The following is a 15,108-nucleotide window of genomic DNA, read 5'->3' as shown; positions in this document are numbered from 1 at the left end:
TTATATTGTTTGGGTCTGATTATTGTGGGGGGCCTCTGCCCATCCATGACAGACATTTTTCCATTAATTTGACTGATTACAACATGACAAATGACTGGTTATTGATCAGTGTTGTATATGTCCAAACCTTTATACAGACAGGTTTGATTTAAACAGTGATTACTGCAGTGAGGTGCACTAAATGTTTTCAGTGTGGGGAAGCTGGCTGACAGCTTGACAACTGCATTACTGTCCACAGAGTCACAGTGTTAGAAAGATGGAGACTATAGATTTTATTCTCAGCTGATAACAATTCGACCTAATTGTTGTTCAATGCAAATTAATTATCTCTATTACACGGTCTACTAGCAACTTTATAAATGAGGACATGAATGGGGTTTCGGGGAACAAAACCTGCAAGTTACTGGGTTAATTTTGCAGTGTGTTACCCTGGTAACTGACTCAGAGTTTAAGTTAACTGCCTTTCTGGAACAGAGATGAGTTTCCCTCATCTCAAGGTTAAGAAACTACCAGCTGTTAGCTAAACCTGCTTATATCATAAGTATAATTCAGCTCTCAAGATTTATTATCAGCGTCTACTCGGGCTTTTCACACAAACACTCAATGCAGCTAGCAAACTAACTGCTCACTGTTTTTTAAACACAAAGAAGGCAAGAAGAGGAATTGGTTGGCTGTCAACTAGAGGTTCAGAGGATGCTGTCTGCGGATCCAATCCGCACACAGGAACTTCTTCAAACCAGCAGTCAGGGGCAAACACATACACATAAATACGTACACACACTTTGGAGAGAGAGCTTCACACTCTAATGGGAGGAGGCACACGTATAAACAAACACTTCACATCATCGTGGATCATGACAACTAAAGCACGGAGGTGGAAGGATGATGATGATTTGGGCTTTTTTTTGCAGCCATGGGACCTGGGCACTTTGCAGTCAGTGAGTCAGTCATGAGAATGATTGAAGAAAATGATTTCTTCAAGTAATTTCTCCTGTTTTTCAGTTTTCAGTTTTATTTGTCATATGCAAGTTAGCACAGGTTCAACATTGCAATGAAATGTGTTTGACGAGCAGCAGTCACTCAGCAGCATGATACAGTAGGAGAAAATATAATAAAATTAAATTAAATTAAATAAAAAAAAATAGAAAAATAGTAAGGAGCAAAATATTAGAGAGACATGGTAAAAGAGAAAAAATGACTAAATATATATGTATCTATAAATATAAATATATGTACACTAGTGATTAAATAAGAAAATCTCCTAAAGCTGTTTCTACAAGCTATTGAATGTAGGGTGTACTTAATTTTCAGAGGACTCGTAAAAGCTTTGTTTCACTTTACTGTATGTGACAGTATGAAATATTAATCACATTGAATGCTATATAATAGACATTGCCCTTTTAGATCAAATTTCTGTGTTTTACATATTTAATTTGATGAGCCGTTGGATATGTTTGATTTAGGAAAAACAGCAACAACAACAACAACACAGAAGTTCAATAAACTAAACTAGTCTTGAGTCTATTTTGAGAGTCTGTTATGCTGGATATTTGCGAAATCCAGCAGAATTTACCAGAACATTATCAAAGCCTTTTGCTGCTGCACAGCTGTGTTTTAGAGAAACAGATTAGGAAAACATGGCAGGACTGATATGAGCTGTGATCAGCTCTGTGCTGTAACTCTGAGCTGCAGTTTAAACATAACCCTACATGGAAACTCTTGTGCATTCTTTCCTGTGCATTTTACGTCGGACCCCAGCTGCTTTTGCTGTGTGTCTGTGAATCACACCTATGTGTTTGCCCTTCAGGTTCGCTTGCAACAGCCTGCAGAGATCCAGGTATTCCCATGAATGGCAGTCGCAACGGAGAAGGGCGGGAGCCGGGTGACTCTGTGACCTTCTCCTGTGATCCGGGATATGAATTGCAGGGAGAGAGCAGAATCACCTGCATCCAAGTGGAAAATAGATACTACTGGCAACCCAGCCCTCCAAGCTGCATTGGTGAGAGAGAGAGAAAGATTTAAAGAGAGAAGGGAGGTAGTGTGGAGGAGATTGAAGAAAGAAGTTGCGCAGGGAAGTGTAGGGGATCAGAGGGAAAAAGAGATGTGGAGAGGAAGACGTAGAGCAAAGAGTTTGTCTATTAACTGACTGCAGATGAGACTATAATTCTCTCTCACTCATGTCTTAAAAGTGTGTGTAGAATAAACAACACTCTTCAGATATGTTTGAGCTGTTGCCAGCTCTTATGTGGACAAATCCACTTCTGTTGTTGGTTAAAAGACTGAGTAGTGTATGGTCTCCCAAAACAGTGTCTTATTGGAGCTTAACGGCTAATTACCTAACAATGCAATTAGAAATAATTACACTAAGTAGGTCCAAAGAAACCTAAATGTTCTTGAGTTGCTGCCAACTGGTCTAACAGACTCTTTTTCTGGTCACGAAAGACCTAGGCGTTTGCAAGTCTTGGAGCGCAATTACAAGATCACACAACTTGGCATAATCCACTGACACCAGAAGCATCTCTGTGTGACTGAAAACTTGATGTAAATGTCAGCTGTTCATGTGCTAATAAAGTGTCACCATGCCTAATAAAAACAGCACAGTCACCGTCGTGTTACAAACACTGCTTCATTGTGCTGTGACAGTTGTTAGTTTATTCATCAAAATCAACAGTTGACAGACGCGCAAAGAATTATGGGGAGTGGGGGAGTGCCCGAGGCAGTAAAAATGACATTGAAATAGTCACAAACATAGCCATGCTACTGAGTCTGTTGACTTTCAGATTGATTTGCTACATTGATACTTGACACGTTCACATAGTCCCAGGGAGATTAAGGAGCAATGAAGGCGGATTAAATAATTAACACGATAACATATGGAATAAAGTCTTGTAAGGGATACATACTGTTTTTTCAGTCATTTATATCTGAAAAATACACACTTCATAGATGCTGCATTGCATTGTGTTGTAAAAGCACACCGTATTGAAATGAATCAGCTCAATTGTCAGGCGTATCACGGTGTTATAATGCAAAGGGGGGAAAACAGTGGCCTTTCTAATGCCCTAATCTTTGTTACTGCACCACCGGCTGATGGCGATTTACAAAGGTTATAGAAATAGCCAGTTAAATTTAACGACCCATAAGTGTACATGTATCAAGCTGAATTTAGCTAAAGACATTTGCAGCACGTTTAAAGACTACTTATGTGTTCACAGCTTTTTTTTCCTCATTCATCTCTTCCTCCTTTTTATCTCTCAAGCTCCTTGTGGTGGGAATGTGACAGGGTCTTCAGGATTCATCCTTTCTCCCAACTACCCCCATCCCTACCCACACAGCAAAGACTGTGACTGGCTTATCGCAGTTCACTCTGACTATGTCATCTCCCTGGCTTTCATCAGGTAATACGACAACACCAGAACCTAAACCACACGGGTTGATGTATTATTCACACGTGTGGACTTTTCACTTATATTAAGTATTTAGTCAAAAGAAATGTGAGGACTTGACGTATTTGCAGGATGTGAGAAGGCCAATAGATAAAGAAAAATAGTGTTGTCCCTTAAGCACATGGGCCAATAGCTTACAAGCTGAATCTTTCCCTAAACCTGTGGTATTTTTTTGTAACCTGTCTGAAACAGAATGGACTCAGTTCTCAGTGGATGTGCAGTGGATCGGGCTGTGCAATGGAATTGCTTTTTTTCTGCAGTGGAACCTGCAATAGCATCACAGCATTAAGCACAGTTGACCATGTGTGTTAAGCAGAAGACCTAAGTTTGAGCCAAGGTGTGTTGGGAGATAGGGAGAAAGCAGCGGTGCCTTTACAGACACTTAGAAGGAGCAGTATTTCAGCCTGCTTTGCTCAAATGTGGGGAAACATGGTTTGTGGGTGAATACTATATCACAGAATTGTGATAGGAGTGCATTCGTTAAATATGCTGAAAGATAGTCCGACTGTGTGCTTTGCATTATTAATTGCAATCTAAGCATGCAGCACCAATATCTGCAAAGCAAAGCCACAGATGCGCCCGAGGCCAGTTTTCTTAGGCAGTCTTCTTTAGACTGTCGAATACTTTTTGCGAAAGCCTGGAAAGGAACAAAAGGTACACTGCTCTTTCTGTACTTCCGCACACTTTGCGGTGAAGGCGGAGAACTCGCCATGTTTCTTCTTCAGCCTTGTCTTTCAAAACAAACGCCTAATAGAGTTAGCACAATGCCGTTCTCTCTCTCTCTCTGACTCTTGGGAATTGCCAAATGAAAGGATGGGGTTATGATTTTAAATTGGAGTTGCCTTGATCCAACTCAAATGCAATTATCTCCAAGCTATTTACATTTTCGTCATAAACCGCGCTCATTATTTTGAAAACAAATGCTCCCCTCTCTCTCTGACTGCAGCATGTGATTTGATATACAGCGCTACAATATGAAACGATCTTTTCACACTGCATTGCCGTCGCCGTCTGGGAAGATTTTGTGCCACTGCAGTGTCACAGCAATTTAATCTCTTCTCACCTCTTGGGGGAGATATCTTTTTTTTATCTCTTTGTCTGGAGATGCAAAACAAATTGCTTGGCATGACTCACTTCTAGCATTGCAGTGCACACTTTCATTTTGAGACCCAATTGCATTCTAAATCTCTCAATCTGTACAATCTGGTGGTTAAGGCTTGGCAAAACAATAACTGTTTTATCTTTCATTTGTTTCTTTCTTTTGCTTGTCGCAGCTTCAGTATTGAGCCAAACTATGATTTCTTGTACATCTACGATGGGCCAGACAGCAGCGCCCATCTGATTGGCAGCTTCCAAGACAGTAAACTTCCTGAGAAGATTGAGAGCACTTCCAACTTCATGTACTTGGCATTTCGTAGCGACGGCTCTGTGAGCTACACTGGCTTTCATTTGGAATACAAAGGTACTCTAAAGGCTTGGGCATGCGATTCTTTAAGCATTTCCACTGAATATGTTTATGTAGTTCAGCAGGGGATTTCCTTTGATACACATCTTGTCTTTTGAATACAACACTACACACAGCCACTTGGAGATTAGCCTAAGACCCAGCCTCCTCTATTGCCACAAATTTACAGTCTTAATTAATGTTTTTAATACCACAGTGCTGTTAATTTAAGCAGAAACTTGCAATCTGTGTAACGCTTAATGCATTTAACAAATCCCTCTCATATTAGGCAGTTGTCACTGTTGTAAAAGCTTTGTTTTTTTTGATTGGCAGCTAAACTGCGGGAGGCGTGTTTTGATCCCGGGAATGTGATGAATGGCACTAGAATGGGTACCGACTACAAGCTGGGATCTATGGTGACATTTCATTGCGAGGCTGGCTACCTGCTGCAGGGCTACTCGACACTGACGTGTGTCATGGGCAACAGCAAGAGACCCGAGTGGGACAGAGCTAAACCAAGTTGTCAAGGTAAGAGGCAACACCTCGGCAATAACAGAAGGCCTTAGAAGCAGAAAACTGCACGCCAGCTGTTTGGTCAATATTTGATACAGTGTGATACCAGGAGAGTGCTGTGTTTAAAAAAAGAGCTGAAATGTGGCGCACGCTGCTGTCTGTTTGATGCACATGTAGAACATAGCACATTCTGGTTACTCAATTAATAAAGACAAAAATATAATGGGTGCAACTGTAGTGCAGCTATCATGAGTGAGTCAAAGCATAGTGTCCAATTCCAGATCCACACAGTACTCTGCCCTGCATGGTATTTGTGTCTTCTGGATTTAAACGACACTCCCAAATGGCAAATCGCATTCAGCTATAATACGATGTAATAAACTAGCACATGTAATAAACTAGTGAACATAACGTTTGTTTGCAAATGCGTCGTTTTATTGTTGTTGGTTTTCTGTAGGTTCAGCATTTCATGGTGAATAGCAATATTCATGACAAACCATTTACCACTACTGATTTGAATTTAAGGTAAATCTACAGTGTCATAAGAAATGCAAAAAGATGCAAGGAGTGAGATATCCAATTTCTTCTCTTCGCGGTAATCGTTTTAATATTTGTCATAGTCTTAAATCTATCAAGGTTAAATTAGAATTCAGCGCTCATTTACTGCAGTAGGGAACGGGAGCACCCAGCCTCACGCCAGGGAGCTATTCATTGCTTTTACAGTTGACACCTCTGTAACTTCACTTAGCAGCCCTGGGGTTATGTGTTTTACTAAAGAGTCCATCAACAGCTCTCCGTTAAGTGTTTTCACTTTGAAAATGCATCTGAACTGATGACTGAACCGTCTCAAGGCTAAATGTAATGGCTTCAGCTGCCTCAACATATGGCCAGCTACTGTTCCTTTATGTTATTTAGCAAGCTGTACACTCTGTTTACGTTAAACAAGTCTATAATGGCTCACTGTGTTTTCGGTTGTTAAATTGTACTATAGACAGCAGGACTTTTAGTCAAGGTCACTCAGGTCAGCAACTAATATTTAGTATAGAGTATAACTGTGATTCTTACCCCAAACTTAAGGGCATCCTGTGGGCTTCTTGGCTAGCGGCATCATACTTTTCAGATTATTCTTGTACTTTCAGTATAGTAGATTTGTTTTATTATGCTACAATTTGCTCCATTTTCTCCCCTGTGTGTGTAAGCAAAGTAGAATAAAGGAAAGGGTCAATATGATTCAAATTCTAAATCTAATGATTGAAAAATGATTCAAAAATTTAATATTTGAAGCCCGTTCCTTCAAACTACGATCCTGTGATCCTGTTTGTATTGATGGAGTGTTGTAACAATATAACATGATTTACTGCTAAATGCAGTAAATCATATGAAGATTTTGCTGTGTGCGTACTTTGAAGACAATCCAAGCATTCTTAAAAATCATTTTTTCATGCACTGAGTTCTTAAATCACCATTTATGTAATCATATGAGGTAATAACTCACCTTTTTCTCTGAAGCATTTAGCTTTCTTTCTTAACTATCAGCCTTTTACAAAACATAAAATGAGTGGTTTTGCAGCCTGCCCTCTCCTCTGTGCAGCACTGCACTCAGCTGTCAGACAGAAACCGTTAAAGCATATCTTGAGAATCCCTTGCTTTCCTTGGTGCCGCTCTTTCCTACTCGAGATTGACAGCGCAGTTTGCTTTCCTTCCCACTAGTAGCATTCTCAGATTCCTCCCCCACCACAGCACAATGTCTCCCATTCTGTCTGACAAATCAGCTTGAATTAGAGCCTCGCGTGCCCGTGTCACGTGTTTGATTACATGCCTCTTGCTACTTCAGCAACCAAATGCGGATAAATCGCTGATCCATTCTTCTGCATTAACACCTCTGCTCACTTCTCATGTGCTGCTCGATGGAACAGCAGTGACATGTGCACAGTGTGGGCCATAGGGGGGTTCAGAGCAGCTGGTGACAGCTTCCCTAATACAAATGACTGTGTGTTTGTTTACAGTCGAGGCTCTCCCACCTGATGGCTCGGTCCGTGAGGTCTGAGGTAAATGCATTCGAGCGACTCTTAGCTAATTAGGTACATTATCAACAGCTTAAGATCAGACTATGAGATGCGACGCAGCTGCAAGACAGACTGCAACTAATATTAACAAGCCTACTGAATATCACCGGCTGAATATCTGCTGACAGTAGCAGGAAAGTTTTGAGAGATAGACGCATCCGAGTATGTGTTTAATGACAATTAAATGCAAGCGACCTTAGTCTAGCTTTAGCCGCACGCTGTATTAGCAGATATTAAAATTAATGGATATGCTTTGTAAAGGTTAGTGATAGGAAAATGTAATCAATTAGGATTATACATCATAATGAAGCACCTTCAAAAATCGCTGGATGTCTGATGAAAGACCAACTTTAGCTGAGTCATTGAATCTGAATCTTTCAAAACAGGGTGCTGAGCCGTATGGGCTGATTAAAGTCACAAGCATGTGGGAATGTTGTGCTTTTGTGTTCCCGTGATTGATGGTGTTTTTCTGTATTTTAAAGGCAAAAAGTTTTTTTCCTTGCAGGTTGTCTCGCCCATTGGCTCTTTCTAAGCACATCTCAGGGCTTTTCTTTTCCGCGTTTACAGCTCACTTTTCTTTTTGAAGATGTGTCCAAAATGTCTCTCAAATGTCAAATTATTTTTTTATTTGCTGGACAAATTTATATTTGTCTGCAACTTTTAAATTTTGTTGTTGTTTTTTTTTGTGTGTGTGATTTTTAGCTGCTTACCTTTCAATAGATGCACTAATTTTATTTTAATGCCTTCTTCCTCCAGGTATTATTAGCTGGTTGCCTCATATTTGTTAACTGAGCGTCCCTGCTGCTTGCCTTGCTGTCTCCACAGCTCCCTGCGGAGGTCACTTCACAGGTTCAGAGGGAACTGTGCTGTCCCCAAACTACCCGCATAATTACACCATAGGGCAGACCTGTGTCTATGACATCTTTGTCCCTGGGGACTTTGGTAAGCATTTTAAGTATTATTTTCATGGAACTGCAAAAAAGCTGTTACTTATTGCCTGCTAAAATGCTGCTTATAGCTGATGTGTGGTGGCAGCCAGAAATATTTTTCTTCCAAGAAGAAAAAAGAAGAGGCTGACAGATAATAATCTGTTTTCTGTGAATATTTGCTCCAACATGAGCATGGAAGATAACCTGTGACGAAACTGAAGCTTTCTGTAAAATGTGGTCACCAAACACAATGCTCAAACTTGAATTACTCTTTTTCCTGTTGAGCTTAATTTGCGCTGCATGCATTTTCAATTTAGAGTGGTACTTTGATGCTTTCGGCCACTGGCGCGCATGTTTGCTGCTGGGTAGGATTCGGTTTGTGTAGACTTCCCCATATATAAAAATGAATCACGCAAATGGCTGAGCAATAAATATTGAAGCCAATTGCAAGTATGTGTTGGAGGAAATCTGATTGAATCGATACATACAGATGTTGGTTCCATACCACTACTCCGCTCTTGTGTATGAGCTGAAATGTAGCGTAAAGAATGGCAGGATTTTGGTTCCAGTAAGAGGCGTAAAAGCAGAACAGGATCAGGGCAAACAAAAATTGATTGTGTTGACGTGAAAAATGCTCCGTAGTGTAGGTAATGGAGAGGAAGGTCATGCAGCGAGGGGCTGTGGGGAAAAGACGGCGCAAGCAAATTCTCCGGTGCTCAGTTTATCCACGGACTCCTGTGTATACATAATTCAGTAAAGATCTCTAGAAGACCTTGATGTATTTCTACTCAATATTTCATGTTAGTCATAATAAAGAGCCAAAATGTAGGCAGATGTTTTTATTCTGTAAAGCCCCGTGCTTTAGAAACACAGATTAATCCCCTGTGCGATGATCCGGTCCGACAGTTTACATCCTTTGTTGCCATCTCCCGCTGCTCATGGAGTCCAGGGAACCACAAAACTTTTGTAAATAAACAGTGCATTAAAATGCAGCATTTGCTTAAACTGGGAGCAAATGCTTAATGGAGTGTAGAAATCGCCAAGCAACATTCCCACCTGGGCTTATGCATTTGTTCCAGGGAGTGACTGCTGTGGTGAGGCTGCAGGAAATGGGATTCGCAGCTTGAGTAGAGCAGGCTGAAAATGTTTCACTAGCTATAATACACCCGTGACAGCACATGGCTCTTGTTTTGGTAGTACCTTGTAAATTGTGAATCTAAAGCCAGAACATCAAATGACACCCCCCAAGCCACCAGCATCAAACTGTAGAATTCTCAAATCGTGATATTATTTTTGTAATTTTTACTGCATTGTGATTTAATATTATGAATGAATTAAAAAAAATGAAGGTGTCTCCTCTTGGCTGAGTGCTTTTGGGACGTGCCATGGGCTGTGAATCGAGTAAGGCTAACAAGTGCAAACACACAAACACATGCACATTGAAACAGAGTTGGGAACTAACATCAGTGCATGAAAACAAGCTGAGACATGCATACTTTACTTTGCTGAGCTGATATGAAACCAGTGCACATGAATTAAGTAAAACACATAAATGAAAAGAAAATATTTTTTTTGTTTGGGTTTAATGTTACTGAACAAAGCGTCCAGCATTTTTAGTGTTTTTGCCCTCCAGATAAAACAATAAGAAGAGAAATTCTGTTTTCTCTCTGTAGTAGCTTGGCAGCTGAGTCTAGCCTTTGGGCAGTGTGATAACACAAATCACATTTCAGTGTCTAGTATACAGGTAATTGAAATTTGTAAGCGCCTAGGGTAGAGTGTCAAACGTGTGTCTTAGTGTGTCCCTCATATGACCGATGGCATACCATAAGCCTTTCAGACATTGTGTGAACCTGGCTGGAGCTGCAGGAAAAGGTCAGCGGAAAATCATCTCCTCACTCCGACCCGGTGACCAGAGGGATTTACACCTGTGTTGGAGAACTGGAATGTTATGTGCATATATGTCTTTTGCTGTCACAGTGTAGCCACAAGGGTTTACACAGACCTAAATATAGATATCCATATCATGCAGTGTATGTGAATGTTTGAAATTATATATATAAGTACAGTATGTTAGTGAGAGTCCTCAGAAATCTGAACAGATTTGGAGTTGGCAGCACTGCATTTAAGATGAATTGGACCATTTCATTTTTTCCTGATTATTAATAGAATATTTGATTAACTAAGTGACAATACAGTGTTTGTGTATAGCCAATGCTAGCCAAGATTGCCATGAGCCATGAGCTGATGGTTTTCAGAATGAAAGTACTGTTGAAAGAAAAAAGATAAGTGACACTCACATGTTTCATTTTATTGTTAACCTATATTGTATATTGATTTAAAGAGCAATGGTGGACTGAGTATGTGATTGTTTTTGATATGAGTGTACAGCAAACAGGATGGGAAAATGTTCTTCATGTGAGAAAATAAAGGTTTTCACTGTACATTCTCAGCGAAAAAGAAAAGATAAATCACTTTTTCAGTTTAGCTTTGCTACATTTGTGACAGAGCGAGTCAGCTATTGATTTCTTTTTCCCCCACCTTCAACTGTCTTGTTGCTTAGGCACCTGGAAGTTAGACCTGAAGCACCAAAGGAAACTGTCTAAAAGAGTGATTAGATAGCAGCAGAAGCACTCTTATTTTTTCTTTTTTTTTAGTGAAGAATTCACACTTTGTTTAACCTGATATAAAATGATATCCAGATTGCTGCATGAATGCAAAAAGTATTACTACTGATGATGATGATGATGGGTTTCCTTTTTTGTTGTTAGTTTCCCTAAAAGCGCAGTTTTAAGGTGTGTGATTCTGTCACAGGTGGTCGGTGCAAAAGCTTGCGATAGCTTGTTTATACATGAATGGGATGTTGGCAGGTATTTTGTTTTACGTAACAGTACGTACGTAATAGTAGAATTTGTATAGATTAACTGTACTCTACCCAAGCTGTTGTGCTTTTGTCTCATTGAATGAATAGATCGGTGCATACCTTCCTTGATGTATCCTTACTGTTTGTAGGTTTGGACTGCATTTTGCTTGTCGTGTTTTACATCTGATATGATATAATGTATGCACATAAACATTTATCCATAATAACTATGCGCCACTATGTAATCTTGAACAATTCTCCCTGAAGCACTGTCTCTATCATGCAAATTATTGCTGTCTTGCAAAGGACTTGCTGGTATTAAAGTAGACCGTTCGTATTTATAAACCTCGTCACCACTCTTAGCCCGTGTACACATGTATAGGCTCATATGTACGTACTGTCTCCACACTGATAGTCATAAAAATAGTAGCTGACAGTAGACACCAGTGCTTAAACCATGGTGCGTGTATAGTCAACAAGAAGCAGGAGGCTTTGCAGTCACTGGTGAGCCATCATTTCTTGGTATCTCACCACTCATATTTTGTGCGTGGCTTATTTTACTTTGCCTCATTCAAATGTCATTAAGGTCCAATGTGCATCTGTCTTGCCCTTTAATATTTAATTATTCTGTCAGAAATAATGGTTGTAGTCATACTTCAAACAATAACTCTGTTTCTTTTTGTAAAGGCGTGAATTATTCATGGCACTCAACCTTCGCCTTGGGCACTGCTTGGAAACATAAAGATATACACTGCCTACAGGCATTTGCTCTTGTTTACGCCGAGTTCAACGGCTAACTTTTTGTCCTATACTTCCGACAGGATGTTGTATTTTCCTGCCTAAAACAGACACGTGGGATAACCTCATTGTTTGCGGGGGTTCACAGAGGGGAAAACTGGATATTTGTTTGTTTTTTGGAAGGGATAAAAAGTTCCAAACTGTGCTTCTGGTCTCGTTGTGGGGTTTTTTGTGTTTTTTTCCCCCAGTCTGTTTTGTTTAGCCTAAAGGATCTGCTTGTTCATTACAACCCTCTTCCCAAATGTTGATGGCTTCAGAGGTGATCCAAACTCTTCCAATTAAGACCCTCTGTGGCATTTCTGGGTGTTTTTCTTTTGCAGGTTTTTCTTTGTTTTGAGATATGACTCTCAGATCAGTAAATTGAAAATAAACTGTGAATTTCAAGCTCATTAAAAATGACATCAAAAGCCATTTGTAGCCTGACTATTAGAGCAACACAATGCAGTGGTTTCAACTTATGTTCTCCAGGTCCAGCCTTAGACCTAATTTTAACAAGATTTTAACAAGATTATGAAGCATATCATATATGTCTATATACATATTTTTTAACCTGTGGTTAACTTTTCAAATGGTCCATTTGATCCCAAGGTACATTCTCGGTCCAAGGTCTCTCGTGTGGAGTTAATGGTGAATTTCATTGCGTAGAGACAACATTAATTCATCTCTGATTATCTGCCCGAGGCCGTTTATAGCTTCAGTGTATGTATCCATATAATGGTAACAACAACATATGCATGATGTTTGCCATTGTATGTGTTAGTAGGCGAGACAGGAGCACTGGCAGATTGCTGTAATAAATCTGGGCTCTAACAAGACGGACAGAATCAGCATGAGAGAGAGAGACTGTCGAGACTTCAAGAGGTAAAAGGTCTAACTATGAGAGAGAGGCACATCAAACTTTGTTGAATGTCAAAGTCTGAGAGAAAGTTAGATGGCGAGAGTGATAATAAATGAGGGGGTTATAATAAGCGAGACAGAGAATGGGAAGAATAGGGCGAGAGGAACAGAGTACTGCTGAGAGCGATCATAAAGTGTAGACCCCGGGGGCTGATTGTTGACTCATCAGTGATGTTTGCTGAAGTGTAAGATTCTGCCTCGAGCCACCCCAACACATGACTTGCTACATGCTACACAACAAAATCATTACCTTGTCTGTCTCCATCAGCTTACACCATACACTTCCCTCAACCTAATATAAACTGTGAATTTGTTTTGGCTCTGCCTTGAGTTGGAGATCTTTCATGGTAGAGCATGTGGTTTTTGATGTGTGTAAGACACAGTCTTGAATGACGACACTGACTGATTTCGAAGACTTCAAGATTGCAGAGATTCTGGGTGCTCACTTTGTCATTGTGCTGGCTTGTGTTACCCTTTAAAACCCCATTAATGAATGCCGTATAAACCAGTTCTAGTCAGCAGGTACAAACACCAATAAAAACCCAAGCCAAGAAAAAAGTATCAGTACAGTTAAAGCAGGAAGTAAAAAGAAGCCACAGGCCACTTACAGTTTTCTTTCTCTCTTAAGTAACCAAAATTTACAGTTTTCAATGCACCGAACAGAGTTTTTACCCAAGATAAAAGCCTAATGGGCCGCATACAGATTGTGCCAAGGTACAGCCACGTACACCCTGCCAAAAGAGCTGATGCAATTTCGCTGTGATAATGGGTCATTAAAAATATATGTGTCGATGTTGTCATATAATCCCTTTGGTTTCTGTAAATGAGGCTTGTGTATGCTGTCATAGCTCAGAATCTCAGAAGGCCTGCGCTACCATAAAACAAAGGTGACAGGTAGCTCTTCCATAATTCATTTCCAGAAGGACAAACATATGCTTCCATTTTTCTTACCTTTCACGACTGCTTGTGCTGTTAGTATATTTAGCGCCTTATTTGGGCTTTTTGCATACTTTGCCTTAAGGCCAATCCAGCGGGTGTGGGGAAAAAGGTGGCTGTGTTTCGTTCCATTTAAATTATGATGATGTCATGAGCAGTTTCTTAGAAGAGCATGGTCCTCAAATGGTTTACCTCTTTACCTGAATTCAATTCAATTCATTTATATAGCGCCAAGTCACAACAACAGTCGCGCTTTATATTGTAAGGTAGACACTACAATAATACATACAGAGAAAACCCAACAATCGAATGACTCCCTATGAGCAAGCACTTTGGCAACAGTGGGAAGAAAAAACTCCCTTTTAACAAGAAGAAACCTCCGGCAGAATCAGGCTCAGGGAGGGGCGGCCATCTGCTGCAACTTCTGTTCTTCAGCTTTCAGGTCCCACTTCTGTGGAACCGGCTCCCAGTATGGATTCTGTACACAATGTACACCATCTCTCTTTTTAAGATTACGCTTGAAACTTGATAGAGCTTATGATCTGGGCTGGACCAGGGGACCCTGAACCTTTCCTCAATTGTACTGCAATAGGGCTAGGCTGCTGAGAGCTTCCCATGATGCACTGATCATTTCTTTGCTCACCTCTTTTCACCATTTGTGTTTATACACCACTCTACTACTGACCATTAGTTATTATTAATAATTATTTTCACACTCTTTCTTTTGTCCTGTCTTCTTCCCCTCACCTCCAACTGATCGCAGCAGATGGCTGCCTCTTCTTAAACCAGGTTCTGGGTTTAAAGGGATTTTTTCCTTCCCACTGTCGCCAAGTGCTTGCTCATAGGAAGTCGTCTGATTGTTGTCTGACCAACAATAGTGTTTTTTTTAGATGTGACTTCTCAAATTTCAAAGATTGTGATTTAGATGCACACACAAAACAATTTAAAAAAAAAGGGTGAATCTAAAGAGGCTTCAAAATACGTTTTTGCTTTTAATTTGACTCAGACCTGAAATGGACAGAATCAGTAACACTTTATTTGTAAAATATTGTAAAACATGAGATGCAAAAGTTGTTGAAAGATGCACCTTTTTAACAAACTTTGAGTCAATGAGAAGCTGGCTGGAAGCTAAGTTTAATCAGCTTATGGGAAGCAATTGCTGGGAGTTGTGTACTTATGAAAGTGGGCATGTTATTATTGGCCAATGGGAAAAATAAAT

The 15,108-nt window shown here is 40.1% G+C and overlaps 1 protein-coding gene across 4 annotated transcripts in view; it reads left to right on the top strand.

Annotated features, from left to right (window-relative positions):
* The window catches only part of LOC102799137 (CUB and sushi domain-containing protein 3-like), a 238,547-nt gene that overhangs the window by 122,842 nt on the left and 100,597 nt on the right, over positions 1 to 15,108 (top strand). For all 4 annotated transcript variants that reach the window (XM_087848045.1, XM_087848043.1, XM_087848044.1 and 1 more), the window contains 5 exons: positions 1,808 to 1,999; positions 3,260 to 3,398; positions 4,721 to 4,908; positions 5,224 to 5,418; positions 8,295 to 8,411. In XM_087848045.1, the coding sequence (XP_087704171.1) occupies positions 1,808 to 1,999; positions 3,260 to 3,398; positions 4,721 to 4,908; positions 5,224 to 5,418; positions 8,295 to 8,411 (831 nt within the window). The remainder of the gene's footprint in view (positions 1 to 1,807; positions 2,000 to 3,259; positions 3,399 to 4,720; positions 4,909 to 5,223; positions 5,419 to 8,294; positions 8,412 to 15,108) is intronic.

This window comes from Neolamprologus brichardi, chromosome 11, assembly GCF_056152115.1.
Source record: "Neolamprologus brichardi isolate AB-2024 chromosome 11, ASM5615211v1, whole genome shotgun sequence".
Taxonomy (NCBI): Eukaryota; Metazoa; Chordata; class Actinopteri; order Cichliformes; family Cichlidae; genus Neolamprologus; species Neolamprologus brichardi.
Note: the sequence above shows the minus strand (reverse complement) of the source record. Positions and strands in the feature narration are given on the sequence as shown.